Here is a 14882-nt window from a genome sequence, read left to right as displayed (position 1 = left end):
ATGAGAGAGTGAGTGATGAGAGAGTGAGAGACGAGAGAGTGAGAGAGGGACGAGAGAGAGTGAGAGACGAGAGAGTGAGAGAGTGAGTGATGAGAGTGAGCGATGAGAGAGTGAGAGAGTTAGAGACGAGAAAGTAAGAGACGAGAGAGACGAGAGAGAGTGAGAGAGTGAGTGAGAGAGGGACGAGAGAGAGTGAGAGACGAGAGAGTGAGAGAGAGTGAGAGAGGGACGAGAGAGAGTGAGAGACGAGAGAGAGTGAGAGTGTGAGAGAGGGACGAGAGTGAGTGATGAGAGAGTGAGAGAGTGAGAGACGAGAAAGTAAGAGACGAGAGAGTCGAGAGAGTGAGAGAGTGAGAGACGAGAAAGTAAGAGACGAGAGAGTGAGAGAGTAAGAGACGAGAGAGTGAGAGAGTGAGAGACGAGAAAGTAAGAGACGAGAGAGTGAGAGAGTGAGAGAGTAAGAGACGAGAGAGTAAGAGACGAGAGAGACGAGAGAGTGAGAGACGAGAGAGTGAGAGAGTGAGAGACGAGAAAGTAAGAGACGAGAGAGGCGAGAGAGTAAGAGACGAGAGAGTGAGAAAGTGAGAGACGAGAGAGTCAGTGAGAGAGTGATGAGAGAGTTTTTTTTTTACTTTTGACAGCCTTTATTCAGGCTTCCACCTGCTATTGCAGTGGAGCCACAGTGCATCGGACCATAGTCCAGGCAGCAACGGTGATGGGGGAAAAAAACCGACACTGGGCGGCGGCACACACGCCGTCACCTACAGCATCCCGTACACGGAAAAAAAACCCCTTCTCAAACGACGCGCGCGACCGGGCGTCATCCGCGCCAGGCTTATGGGGGGGGGGGGGGTAGTCCCAGCTAAAAACAGCAAAAAAAACGACATCGGTCAAGCGCGTCAACGCGCGCACGACCGACGGCACAACTGGTGCATACAAGCACGGGCTTCATAGCGCGGATGAAGCGAGAGTTACACCGCAACCTCCGCTCATCTCCGCGTGCGCACAGAGAGTGAGAGCGTGAGAGAGAGTAAGAGAGTGAGAGAGTGAGAGACGAGAGAGAGTGAGAGACGAGAGAGAGTGAGAGAGAGAGTGAGAGAGTGAGTGATGAGAGATGAGAAAGTAAGAGACGAGAGAGTCGAGAGAGTGAGAGAGTAAGAGACGAGAAAGTGAGAGACGAGAGAGTGAGTGAGAGAGTGAGAGACGAGAGAGTGAGAGACGAGAGAATGAGAGACGAGAGAGTGAGTGAGAGAGTGAGAGAGAGTGATGAGAGAGTGAGAGTGAGTAAGAGAGTGAGAGAGTGAGAGAGTGTAAGAGAGTGAGAGAGTGAGTGATGAGAGAGTGAGAGAGTGAGAGTGAGAGACGAGAGAGAGTGAGAGAGTGAGAGTGAGAGACGAGAGAGAGTGAGAGAGTGAGTGATGAGTGAGTGAGAGAGTGAGAGTGAGAGACGAGAGAGAGTGAGAGAGTGAGAGAGTGAGAGACGAGAGAGAGTGAGAGAGTGAGTGATGAGTGAGTGAGAGAGTGAGAGTGAGAGACGAGAGAGAGTGAGAGAGTGAGTGATGAGTGAGTGAGAGAGTGAGAGTGAGAGACGAGAGAGAGTGAGAGAGTGAGTGATGAGTGAGTGAGAGAGTGAGAGTGAGTGACGAGAGAGAGTGAGAGAGTGAGTGATGAGAGAGTTAGAGTGAGAGACGAGAGAGAGAGTGAGTGATGAGAGAGTGAGAGTGAGAGAGTGAGAGACGAGAGAGAGTGAGAGAGTGAGTGATGAGAGAGTGAGAGTGAGTGAGTGAGAGAGTGAGAGTGAGTGAGAGAGTGAGAGAGTAAGAGACGAGAGAGTGAGAGAGAGAGTGAGAGAGTGAGAGAGCGAGTGAGAGAGTGAGAGTGAGTGATGAGAGAGTGAGAGTGAGTGAGTGAGAGAGTAAGAGACGAGAGAGTGAGAGAGAGTGAGTGAGAGAGTGAGAGAGCGAGTGAGAGAGTGAGAGAGAGAGACGAGAGAGAGAGTGATGAGTGAGTGAGAGAGTGAGTGAGAGAGTGAGAGAGTGAGTGAGAGACGAGAGAGTGAGAGTGACTCACGGCGACACTGGTAGCCTTGCTTGTTGAGGCCCCTGCAGAGGAGGGTGGGCGAGAAGGGCGACAACAGAAAGCGTCAGCTGGCCGACCGCACGCGGTGGACAAAGTCGTCACTCTCAACATCGCGGCCACTGGGCAACGTGGGCGGGGGCGGTAGGCCTTCATCCAGCAGTGGAGTAAAACAACAGAGTGTAACTGCTGCTTGAACGAGCATTGGAAGGCACTGACAGCTCATCTCCCGTTTTACGGCCCTGAGGCGCCGGTGGAAATTTCACATTCCCGTGGCGGGGACGAGTCCATCCCTAGCGCAACCACTGAGGGATAACACAAAGAGGGGGGGGGGGGATGCTGGAAATTATTGTCGTTATCATGGTGTTATTAACATGTCCCGTACGGCTTTCACTGAAGGTCAGATTGATTATTCTCTTTGGCCATGGTGACCTGGGGTGAATTTAAAAGGCATCAAAGGAAACGCAGGCTTCACCAGAAATAACTTGGCAAAGTGTACACAGCCCGGTCGGGGTACGCGGGCCCGGTCAGGGTACGCAGCCCCGGTCAGGGTACGTGGCCCCGGGCGGGGTACGCGGCACGGCTCAAGAAGAGATGGAGTGATGTGGTGCAGGAGGATGTGGAGCTGAGTGGACTTGCCGACGACCGGTACCAGCGGTGGCAAGATCGACCTCTATGGAGGAGGCTCGTGAAGGACGCTACTGGGCAGTTGGAGGCAGTCATACTCCAACAACAACGGAGAGCGGAGGAGCGACGCTCACAACAACGAGCGTAGCACCGGGCGGCTAAAACGTTGCAAGTTGGCTAGCATTCAACACTTGACATGGCCTAAAGGTGCACCTAGCCTGGCACAAGACCTGTGGTGGCACTGAGTAGCGAGCGGCAGCTGAATGCGTGCACACGCGTGTCTCCAACTGCTTGTGCACCTGTATGAACACCATGACCACAAAGTAAATATTACACGTGGAATGTGTTCTTGTTGCCACATGCTAATATATGCCAATGCGTGCTCATAAGGAGGAGGGGTAACATTTCATCTTCCTTCGCCTTGAGGCTGTGGGCTAAGCGGTGGGGTCGGCACGTATGTCCAGTTGCCTGTTCGGATAGAGAGTCGTAAGTTCAACCGCCGCACGATAGACGGTGGTGGTGGCAACTACATCTGTAGAACGTGAAGAACCAGTGGCAACTACATCTGCAGAACGTGAAGAAAGAGGGGCATCTACATCTGCAGAACGTAAAGAACCAGTGGCATCTACATCTTTAGAACGTGAAGAACCAGTGGCATCTACATCTGCAGAACTTAAAGAACCAGTGGCATCTACATCTGCAGAACGTAAAGAACCAGTGGCATCTACATCTGCAGAACGTAAAGAACCAGTGGCATCTACATCTGTAGAACGTGAAGAACCAGTGGCATCTACATCTGCAGAACATAAAGAACCAGTGGCATCTACATCTGCAGAACGTAAAGAACCAGTGGCATCTACATCTGCAGAACGTGAAGAACCAGTGGCATCTACATCTGCAGAACGTAAAGAACCAGTGGCATCTACATCTGCAGAACGTGAAGAACCAGTGGCATCTATATCTACATAACGTGAAGAAGCAGTGGCATCTACATCTACAGAACGTGAAGAACCAGTGGCATCTACATCTGCAGAACGTGAAGAACCAGTAGCATCTACATCTACAGAACGTGAAGAACCAGTGGCATCTACATCTACAGAATGTAAAAAAACAGTGGCATCTACTTCTGCAGAACTTGAAGAGCCAGTGGCATCTACATCTGCAGACCATGAAGAACCAGTGGCATCTACATCTGCAAAACGTGAAGAACCAGTGGTATCTACATCTGCAGAACGTGAAGAACCAGTAACATCTACATCTGCAGAACATGAAAAACCAGTGGCATCTACATCTGCAGAACGTGAAGAACCAGTGGCATCTACATGTACAGAACGTGAATAACTAGTGACATCTACATCTGCAGAACATGATACCACTTTTAAAGCCATTCCCCATGTTTAGTCTGCACGTTGTACAACAGGTTTGTAATCGACGGGAGTAAAGTTGGTCCTTACAAACAAATCGACTTACGAACAGACCTTTGTAACCTAATTCGTTCGCAAGTAGAGGAGCTCCTGTAATGAGTTTCAACCGAAACCCCCCGACGTCACGTGGCTAGAATGCGCCCCCCCACCCCCCGCCACTGGACCGAGTTAAGTTTGAATATTTTCACAGATTGTTCACCCCACGACGCTGTGGCTGACGAAGCCTTCTGGAGCGCAGCCTCCCCAAACCGCGACATGGAACTCCCTCGCCCTGCCTGCCCGCCTGCCACCGGACGTCCGGAATGCGCCGAGCGGCTCTCAATTCCGTGGCCCGTGCAAGACGCATCGCGTCACACTCGCTTTCCCGTGAAATAAAACATTTAAGAAGGCAGAGAATGTTTTGGTTTAACACGTAGGAGGAGGCTTTCGCAACTATTATCATAATGGAGGTTTTTGTTGGGGTTGGATAGCATGAATATAAATGTGTTGTTAAACCCGCCACCACCCGACACAGCAATTAGTAAGGATTGTCACGTAAACAGAACGTGTCAATTCCTTCAAATTTGGCTGTCCACCTGATGATGCTAGGTGTCATTACTGCCGAAATGTCGTAGTCAGATTGGAAATGTTGTGGATTTGCTCTCCAACACACTAGTAACGAACTGGCATGTTCTGTTCACGTGACAAATCTTTACTAATTGGCTGTGCCTGGTGGTGGCAGGTTTAACGACACATTTATACTTACGCTATCTAACCCAAAAAAAACTTTAGTATAGAGATTGTTTTGGTTTGCTGCTTCTTTCCTTACTATTTATTTCATCTACTACGAACTTCTCTCACGCTATTCGTTGCCGCACGGGTGCGCCGTATTTTACACGCGGTTGAAATTCCATGACGGGGTCTCCGTATTCACCGCTGTTGCCCTGCGCTGCCGCCTGCCCCGTATAGTTCCCGTCCCGCTGCACCATGTGGCCCGCTATCGAGGGCGACATTGGCGCGGCAAATAAAGGCCGGCGCATTTAACGATGAGGCTGTCGCCGCACGGTCCACTGTCGACGATGCGCGACGCGCTTCGGTGAACGCTGCCCGAGACTTTGGCCCCTTGTTTGCAAGCGCAATCAACTACGGATCTCATTCCGCGATGGGGGGGGGGGGACCTCGCCTGCGTCGAACAAAGGCTGCCTCTGTGTACGTGCGGGCATCAATGGAGTTGGGGGGGCGCGTCTGTCCACCGGGGCACCTGAGCAAGCATTGTGTCGCCAGTTTGCGACTCTCTCTGTGCACATCCACACACACAAACCCTGCCCCTAACCACACACAAACCCTGTCCCTAACCACACCAGCCATCCACACACAATCCCTGCCCCTAGCCACACACTAACCCTGCTCCTAGCCACACACTAACCCTGCCCCTAGCCACACACTAACTCTGCCCCTAACCACAAACACTAACCCTGCCCCTAACCACACACTAACCATGCCCCTAACTACACACTAACCTTGCCCTTAACCACACACTAACCCTGTCCCTAACCACACACTAACCCTGCCCCTAACCACACACTAACCCTGCCCCTAACCACACACACTAACCCTGCCCTAACCACACACACTAACCCTGCCCCTAACCACACACTAACCCTGCCCCTAACCACACACATGAACCCTGCCCCTAACCACACTATCGATCATCACACTAACCCTGCCCCCTCCCTCCCTTCCCCGTCCCTTCCCCTCCTCCCTCCCTCCCTCCCACTTCCCCCCTCCCTCCTCCTCTCGATTGACGTCGTGGGATGACTAACGGCCGCTGTGAAGCAGACCACCGCGTCGGACCTCAGGGTGCGGCCTAGCGGATTCGAACTGAGATTAGCTCGGTCGGCTACGTACGGCGCGCAAGGAGTTCGACGCACAGTGCGTGCGGACGAACACACCACCTGGGCCGTGTGTCCCGGGCTCTCCTCAGTGCGAGCTGGAAGCTTCGCGAATGAGAGGACGCAGTAATAATAATAATCGTTTATCATCGATTACACGGGCGGTCTGCGGACTACGACGACGACGGCGGCGGTCCGATCTGCGGACGATCCACATTCACGACGTTCATGCGACGTTCGTGCAACGCCCATCACGGATCAATTCATGACGACGCAGAAGCTCGACGCATGACGGCAACTTCCGACGCGACCGGGTGCCCAACGTGGCCAATAAAAGTAAAAACAGCATCGGCTAGTGGTATCTCTACTGTCCCTGATGTCTATGGGACAACAGAGGTCTGATTAACGAAGAGGTTTCCAGGAACAGTGCATTGTGATGTCGCAGAAGCACGGGGACCACCTGTACAATGCAACATTAACCAGGGCGGCCTGCCAGAATCGGAGTGCAAACCTCTGCAACGAGGGGGGAATCCGCTACCGCTGGGCTCCCCCCCTCGCCCCCCCACCACTCGCCCCCCCCCACCACTCGCCCCCCCCCCCCCCACCACTCGCCCCCCCCGTCCCCCGCGCGCTACTGACCACACGAAGCTCTGGCACACGGAACAGAACGTCGGCTGGCGGAAGAAGGTGGCGGTGTACTCGTGGCCCAGCACGATGTGCACCTTGGCCTGCTTGATGGCGCCACGCCGACGGTTCAGCATGGACACGCCGCGCCATTCGGGGCCCTGCCAGTCCTTGGGGGCACCTGCACGGTCAGGGGGGATGGGGCCAGGGGCCGCCGGGGTCACGGATGGCAGTGGGGAAAGGTTATCGATCGTCGTCATCGGCCGTTGTCCATCTGCTGCTGCTGCTGCTGCTGCACGAAGTCCTCAACCAAGCCGCCGCCGCCTCTCGCGATCCTGCGACGCGACGATCCATCCGACGCCCACGCCTGAAGTGGGTTTTAATCGTTCCATTCCTTGGCTGTCGCTCCAAAACCATCGTCGCTTTGTGACGTGGCCTACCCTAGCCCACTCCCACTTTTTCTCAAGTTTGGGCGATGTGCGTGTCCTCGAATCCACGAGGTGCTCCTCCTGTCTCTCAAGGCAACGCCACGCCTGCGTCTATCCGGGATTCGTTGGGCCCTCTTTAGTTTGCGTTCTGCGTGCGCGCTTCCGTTGGCAACGACCGCGGCGAGCCCGAGCCGTACGTCGCCGCAAGTTTTGCGCACCGATAGGTCACGCGACTAATCGCATCGAGGAGCAAATGAACGTATCGGCGGTACACACCGGTGGTGCCATGGTAAAAAAGTAAAGGTTTTATTATTATTTATTTTCCTGCGATTCGTAACCCCCCCCCCCCCAATCAGAAAATCTCGCGGGGTGGTGGCGGTGCATCAACATCAGTTGTCATGACGCCGAAGCAGTCCGTAGACGAATGTCGGTTCAAATGTAGATTTTAGAACTGTCTCATGAGGACCGATGTGTTATGTTGCACCGCTCGGCACGGGCAGGAAAACGCAGGGCCAGGGATCACGGGGCCAGGGATCACGGGGTCAGGGTTCACAGTTGTGAGAGCATGCACATAGGCAAAGGTCAACCAGGTGCAGGTGTCATGGTGGCAGGGGTCAGAGTGGGAGACGACACGGGGGGGGGAGGTCACAGGGGTCATGGGTCATGACAACCAAAGGTCACGTGGGGAGGGTGTCAGCTGGCACACATCTGTAGGGATATCCCTTCCCCGTCAGTGGTCCGAACTCTCTCTGTGAGATTCTACCAAAAAAGTCTACGGCGCCAAGGCCAAGCCGAGGGACGGCCTTCCTGCGAGGTCACTCGCGAGCACTGCTCCGACGCCTCCGTCGCCGACGGTGCGGCAAACTGCGAGGGTCGCAAAGGGGGCGTGTCCCTCCAGGCTCACGTGACCATCAGACGCCACTCACGTGAGCCAGCGGTGACATCCACACCCCTGTGACGGAGACCAATCTAGCCACACAAAGACAACCATTGCGGACTTCACTTCGTCTATCCGATCACGAGGAACCGGCAGGGGATCAGTAAAACAAAACAATATTTTGTTTTATTTTACCAGGTAAGCGCCGCTGAGCTGTATAGCTCTTCTTCAGAAACCACCTGGCCACAAATGATAGCTAGCAAACCCACAACGTTAACAATATTTACAACTGTAAATGTCGGGTGGTGGCTGGTTTAACGACACATTTATATTTACGCGATCTAACCCTAGAAAAAAAAACCCCTCGAATGTGGTAATATTGGTCGTGATAGTCTACTACGCAATAAACGAACGCCAACGCTGACATCTTTTCGTGGTGCGTGCGTGAGCGCGTGAGAGTGCGTTTACCCGTCTTCATCTCGTCGATGTACCGCAGAGACACCAGCAACTTCCCCGCTGGCTTCAGGTCCAGCTGTTGACAAAGACGAGGAGAGGGAACGCACTGCAGTTCAACTCTGGAGAAGCATTTTTTTCAAAATCCGGCCGGATTACTACTCAACTATTTTAGATTTTTATTCTATCAGGCAAGGCCCAACTGAGCTGCTGTATAATTATTTTTCATAAGCGACCCTTGGCCATCACAAATGATATTTTGACGAAGTGGCTTATCATCATCACGTGGAAATTTATAGCAGCCAAAAACCCTGAACACGTGGTCATGTTGATTCTAAATGTGGAGGGCAAAACTGAAGGACCCAGAGAAAAATCCACGTGACCAAGGGGAGAGAGGCACGCAAACTCCAAATATACAGCAGGCTTTAAAGGGTTCGTGACTGCAAGGATTCATCTTCTTTGGTTCTTTCGGTAAAGTCACGTAGAATGAGAATAAAATAATAAATTGATAAAAGAAAATAACACAAGAAAATTCTCACGACGTCTCGGCCACAACACAAGCGGCCTTCATCAGGTGAAGGGACGAGACTGTCTGGAGGACAGCGCTTGTGTGTTCCGCGCTCCAGCGCTGTCCTCCAGACAGTCTCGTCCCTTCACCTGATGAAGGCCGCTTGTGTTGTGGCCGAAACGTCGTGAGAATTGTATTGTGTTATTTTATTTTATCAATTTATTATTTTATTCTCATTCTACGTGACTTTACCGAAAGAACCAAAGAAGATATACAGCAGGCGTCAGGGTCGGGATCGAACCCACGACCTCCTGCATACCAGGCGAGGTAGTTAACATCTCGCCACTGTGGTGTCCATGCATACACGCACACATAGGATAGCGAATGAGTTTATTTGAAGTTTGTGGTGTCTCCCTTTCCCAATGGTCGCGTGGATTTTCCTCTGGGTCCACCGCTTTTTCCCCTCCACATTTAGAAAGGACATCACGCGTTTAGAGTATTTGGCCGCTAAACATTCCACGTGATAATGATGAGCTTCACTTCGTTAGCTATCATTCGTGATGGCCAGGTCGCTTCAGAAAAAGAGCGACATAGCAGCTCAGTAGGGCCTTACCTGGTAGAATAAAAAATAGTTTTGTTTTTTATGGTGAACGTCTTTCGCACCGTACGTAGCCAACCGTGCTCTCGAAACCGTCCGTGGCTGGGGGGCATCGTCAGCCACGCGAGCCCCCCCACGCTTCTTCCCCAGGGCTCCTGACGTGATGGCGGTGGCGGCTGTGGCATGGACCGGCACCCAGCAAGACATCAAACCCCCGGTGGTGACGAAGCCGCCGCCTCATCGCCGTTTCATTTATCGTCCCCGTCGTCATTTTCCGACGGATGTTTCAAATCAGCCAGGTCGCGCCTTTCAAGACAGCGGGCGGCCGGGCGGTCAAACGGCCGCACAGTGTGGCGCACAGTTTGGCAGGGTCACGGGTTCATGAGCCCTACCACAGCTGATGCCATCCCAAGCGTGGGTGGGTGCACCTTGCGCAGCTGCTGTGTTGAGTGTGCGAGTGTCCCGCCGTGTCTCGCTGTCTCGCTGTCTCGCTGTCTCACCGTGTCCTGCCGTGTCCCGCCGTGTCCCACTGACTCGCTGTCTCGTTTTATAAAAACGAATATAAAATAATAATTTTATTGGTATGGCTTCCGACCTGAAGATGTACCGATGCGTGAGGGCGTCTGGCACAGTTTGGCACCAGCTATCATAGAGTGCGGTCGTATCGCTAGAGTTCTCTGCGGTGAGTACAACGTCTTTAAAATCGACGGCGCTACGCCTCTCTAAATAAGATTAACGCCGAACCCTTGCGTGTTCCGAGATTCGGCGGCGAACGGGGACACCCACCCACACACCCTGCAACTTTGCGGACGTCATCGGAACGGCAAAGGGTTTAAGATCGCGTGAACGTGAGAGGAGACGGCAGCGGCACGCGGGGACAGACAACAGCGGAGACAACTGGCCGGGCTCGGTCGGCAACCTTCTTGCTGTACTGCCGCCTGCACCGCCGCCACCCCTTTGCGCGCCACTCACCCACACGTCGGTTTTGCCGCCGGACTTCTGGCAACGTTCGGCAATTCCGTCGACGGGCACCGTGACCTCGGCCAGCACCTGCTCCGGCTTGCCGATGAGCAGCAAGTGCAGGACGTGCGAGTCGCCCACGGGTGTGTCGAAGTGGCCCTGCCATGGCGGGTACTGCGTCGACTGAACCTGGCGAAGCGTCTTCCGCTCTGCATAAGGCGGGGAGGAGAGGGGATGGGAGGGGAGGGGAGGGGAAGGGAGGGGAGGGGAGGGGAAGGGAGGGCAGGGGAGGGGAGGGGAAGGGAGGGCAGGGGAAGGGAACGGAGGAGGGAGGGAGGGGAGGGGGGATGGAGGGAGGGGAGGGGAGGAAGGAGGGGCGAGGGAGGGAGGGGAAGAGAGGGAGGGGGCGAGGGTGGGGAGGAAGGTGGGAGGGGAGGGAGGGAGGGAGGGAGGGAGGGAGGGAGGGAGGGAGGAAGGAGGGAGGGAGGGAGGGAGGGAGGTAGGGAGGGAGGGAGGGAGAGGAGGAAGGTGGGAGGGGAGGGAGGAGATGAGATGTCTGTCCTTTCACGTTTTACGCGGAGGGACAGATCAGATGTGGGACGAGCATCATCGGGTTATTTATTTAGTTACATTCTCTGCCGCGTCGCTCGTCATTATTCTGTGTTGTATATCACTGCAGAGTCTCGCGTCGGATGAGGACCCTTAGCTAAAAGAGAGGGTCCTGTCATCCGGCAGTTCACCGGCATTATTGGTTCTATGCGAGTCTCTGGGTCTCTCTCTTAAGAACGCGAATCTGTGTGTGAGTCTACGGATCTCTGTGTGGCTCTATGATTATTTTCTCCTGTGTTATCGTATACTTTGAGTGTCTATCGAGGATCCATATCTAATGGAGATGGTCTTTAACAACATCAGCATTGGTTCATGGCAAGCTGAGGAGACAGTGAATGTTGGAACCAGTCCAAAATGTGCTTGTGTTGTATCGATGCTGCTGAGAGAATGCATCCCCAGAAAGTGAAAGGTTAATACTTTCAAAATCAACCACAGAATGGCAGAAATGAAATTGGAGGTTATTATTTATTAATTTTTGGGTGCGAAATCGGGTGTGACACCCTGTTTGGTATTAAACGAAACAGTCAGAAGTGGGAGAAATGTCAACACCGAGACTCAACAGGCCTATTCCACTCTGTTTTTATTTCACCAGGTAAGACCCACTGAGCTATATAACTATTGTTCAGAAGCGATCTGGCCCATCACAAATGACAGCTCAACGAAGTGGATCTTCATCCACGTGGAAATGCATAGCGTAGCCAAGACCGGTTCGGCCTAGCGGAGGCCGGTTCAGATAATTGTCACCGGTGTTGGCCGTGAGCGGGAATCGAACTCGGGCCACCGGGTTCATAGCGCAGCATAGCGCTGACCACGAGACTCCCGCTCCACATCACTATTTCTATGTTACCAGGTAAGGCCCCGCTGAGCGACGTAGCTCTTTTTTAAAAGCGACCTGGCAACATTTAGAATCAACGTCCCTCTAAATGCGTGACGTTGATTCTAAATGTGGAGGAAAACCGGAAGGACCCAGATAAAAATCCACGCGACCACGGGGAGAGAGAGAAAGACACGCAAACCCCAAATATACAGCAGTCGGCAGGGTCGGGATCAAACCCACGACCTCCCATAAACCAGGCGAGGTAGTTAACATCTCCTAGCTACCGTGATGCCCAGCGCCCCCCCACACACCACACGTCCCCAGTGCATGGTGGGGATAGTCGGGCCCAATTGAGAATTTGCTCGGTGTCTCCAGCACGGCCATCACGAAACCCCTGAGCCGCCCTTCCCCACGTGGCGATGGTGTCCAGCTGGGGGGGGGGGGCGGAACCCCCTCCCCACCATCCCCACCCTCCGCCCCCCCCTACCTCCCTCCCCACCCCAACTCCCCCCCCCAACTCCCCCCCCAACTCCCCCCCCAACTCCCCCCCCAACTCCCCCCCCAACTCCCCCCCCAACTCCCCGCCCTCCCCACCATCTCCACCCCCCTCCCTCCCTCCCTCCCCACCCCCTCTCCCCCCCCTACCTCCCTTCCCCCACCCCCTACCTCCCTCCCCATCTCCCCTCCCTCCCCACCCCCCTACCTACCTACCCACCCCCCTCTCTCCCTCACGACCCTCCCTCCCTCCCCACCCTCCCTCCCCACCCCCTCCCTACCTCCCTCCCTCCCCACCCCCTCCCTCCCCACCCCCTCCCCCCCCAACCCCCGGGACCGCCTTTCGGGGTCTCTGACCTTTGTCCACGAGCTCTTTGACCTGCACGGCACAGCGCGGGTTCACGTCGGGCCCGGCGTTGTTCTGCAGGCTGCCCAGGTCGAAGTCGCACAGGGTGACCTGCAGGTAGGGCCGCATCCTGCACCGACAAAGACAAAGATCCCATCCCGTATGGATTTGACAGACTGTTGGGGCAAGTGCCGTTTGCGAGCACCTATGAAGGCCGGCATGGCACACGAGGGGGTGGGTGGCCAGCACCACGCCCGGCCAGGCCACCTTTGGCTCCCTAGTGGCGATGGTTAAACATCACAACAGGTACTCATTTGAGGCTGAGTCGACCTAGGGGAGCTCCAGAAACAGTTCAAATATTTGCCACCGTTATTGGACAAAAACACGCAAAGACAACCAAGAAACACGCCTAGAGATGAGACGCATTTGCTCAGCATAGGGTCGCGTCGTGTACAATGTAAATGTGTCGTAAATCCGCCTCCAACCGACACAGCCAATGTGAGTATGACGCGTGGCGGTCGCCAGAATTGGCAATCGCCTGATGAGGCTGCTGGTCGTCGTCGTTGGTCGTTGTTGTTGTTGTAATCGCAACAATGTGGGTTTACTTTCCACCACACAACCGGTTGGAGCCGAAGTCGTAAGCTTGTGTTGATTGCACGTAAATGTGACGTGGCTTCACGTCACATTTACGTGATCCAACCCAACAAACAAAACCCCACTTTGTTTTGGATAATATTCGTCTCGAAAGCCCACGTGTGAAGTACACACATTTGCATTCAGCATAAACGAACACATCGACACGTGGAGATACATGTCGGCATAGAGACGCCGCCCACCGCGTGAGTGAATAGGTGAGAGAAGGGCGAGACGGGGGGGGGGTGAAAGGATGCGTGAGTGAGTCTGGTGGATGGCTTTGTAGGTACACAGGTTAATGAATGAGAGTGTGGATGTATGAGTGGGTGGGTGAGGCGTGAGTGCGTGAGTAAGTGGGCGGGTGAGTAAGTGGGCGGGTGAGTAAGTGGGCGGGTGAGTAAGTGGGCGGGTGAGTAAGTGGGCGGGTGAGTAAGTGGGCGGGTGAGTAAGTGGGCGGGTGAGTAAGTGGGCGGGTGAGTAAGTGGGCGGGTGAGTAAGTGGGCGGGTGAGTAAGTGGGCGGGTGAGTAAGTGGGCGGGTGAGTAAGTGGGCGGGTGAGTAAGTGGGCGGGTGAGTAAGTGGGCGGGTGAGTAAGTGGGCGGGTGAGTAAGTGGGCGGGTGAGTAAGTGGGCGGGTGAGTAAGTGGGCGGGTGAGTAAGTGGGCGGGTGAGTAAGTGGGCGGGTGAGTAAGTGGGCGGGTGAGTAAGTGGGCGGGTGAGTAAGTGGGCGGGTGAGTAAGTGGGCGGGTGAGTAAGTGGGCGGGTGAGTAAGTGGGCGGGTGAGTAAGTGGGCGGGTGAGTAAGTGGGCGGGTGAGTAAGTGGGCGGGTGAGTAAGTGGGCGGGTGAGTAAGTGGGCGGGTGAGTAAGTGGGCGGGTGAGTAAGTGGGCGGGTGAGTAAGTGGGCGGGTGAGTAAGTGGGCGGGTGAGTAAGTGGGCGGGTGAGTAAGTGGGCGGGTGAGTTTGGTGTGTTACTGGTTGGATGGGTTGGTAGCTGGTGAGTGGTTTGGGAGTGCAGTGATTTGCTGGCTGTGTGGATTGATGAGCTGGTGGAGGAAGGGCAGTGTATGTCGGGGCCGGATTACCGGCTGGGCGACTGCAGTGAGTTTGTGAGTCTGTGAGAGTTGGATTATGGCGAGTTGTGTGAGCGTGAGTATCACGGGTAGGTGAGTTATTAGTGAGTGCTCCACATGTCGTCCACCCAGCAACTGTTGAGTTGCTGGGTGGACGAGTTGGCGAGTCGTTAGGTTTGTGGGTCCATGCCAGGTGTCGGAATCCCCCCTGAACGTGCCGGTGATCTGATGGCGATGCGAGTCTGACAATTTTGAACTGGCCGGGCTAGCGAGTTGGTGGATGGCTCGGAGCTCGTGAGCACAATGAGGAGATTGTGGCGGTGGTGGAAGACTACAATGGACGAGCTACGGGACGTGTGAAATCCGAGTTGGCGGGGGGGTGGGGGAGTAGTCTGGGTTTGAGGTTCGCGTCGCCTTCGGCGCTCACGGTCCATTCGGGTTTCGCCGCTTCGCGCAAACGCCGCACG

General features: G+C 54.6%; 1 protein-coding gene across 1 annotated transcript in view; it reads right to left on the bottom strand.

Moving 5' to 3' along the window:
- The window catches only part of LOC116951139 (protein kinase C delta type-like), a 53848-nt gene that overhangs the window by 32594 nt on the left and 6372 nt on the right, over positions 1 to 14882 (bottom strand). The window contains exons 2-6 of the mRNA XM_032969595.2: positions 12725 to 12843; positions 10459 to 10655; positions 8396 to 8459; positions 6638 to 6803; positions 2071 to 2102 (exon numbers count right to left, since the gene is read on the bottom strand). Coding sequence (XP_032825486.2) covers positions 2071 to 2102; positions 6638 to 6803; positions 8396 to 8459; positions 10459 to 10655; positions 12725 to 12842 — 577 coding nt within the window. The 5' untranslated portion in view covers position 12843. The remainder of the gene's footprint in view (positions 1 to 2070; positions 2103 to 6637; positions 6804 to 8395; positions 8460 to 10458; positions 10656 to 12724; positions 12844 to 14882) is intronic.

This window comes from Petromyzon marinus, chromosome 42 (assembly GCF_048934315.1).
Source record: "Petromyzon marinus isolate PM22_M1 ecotype Great Lakes invasive population chromosome 42, UKy_Petmar_22M1.pri1.0, whole genome shotgun sequence".
NCBI classification, from domain to species: Eukaryota; Metazoa; Chordata; class Hyperoartia; order Petromyzontiformes; family Petromyzontidae; genus Petromyzon; species Petromyzon marinus.
This window is presented reverse-complemented; position numbering and strand designations above follow the sequence as displayed.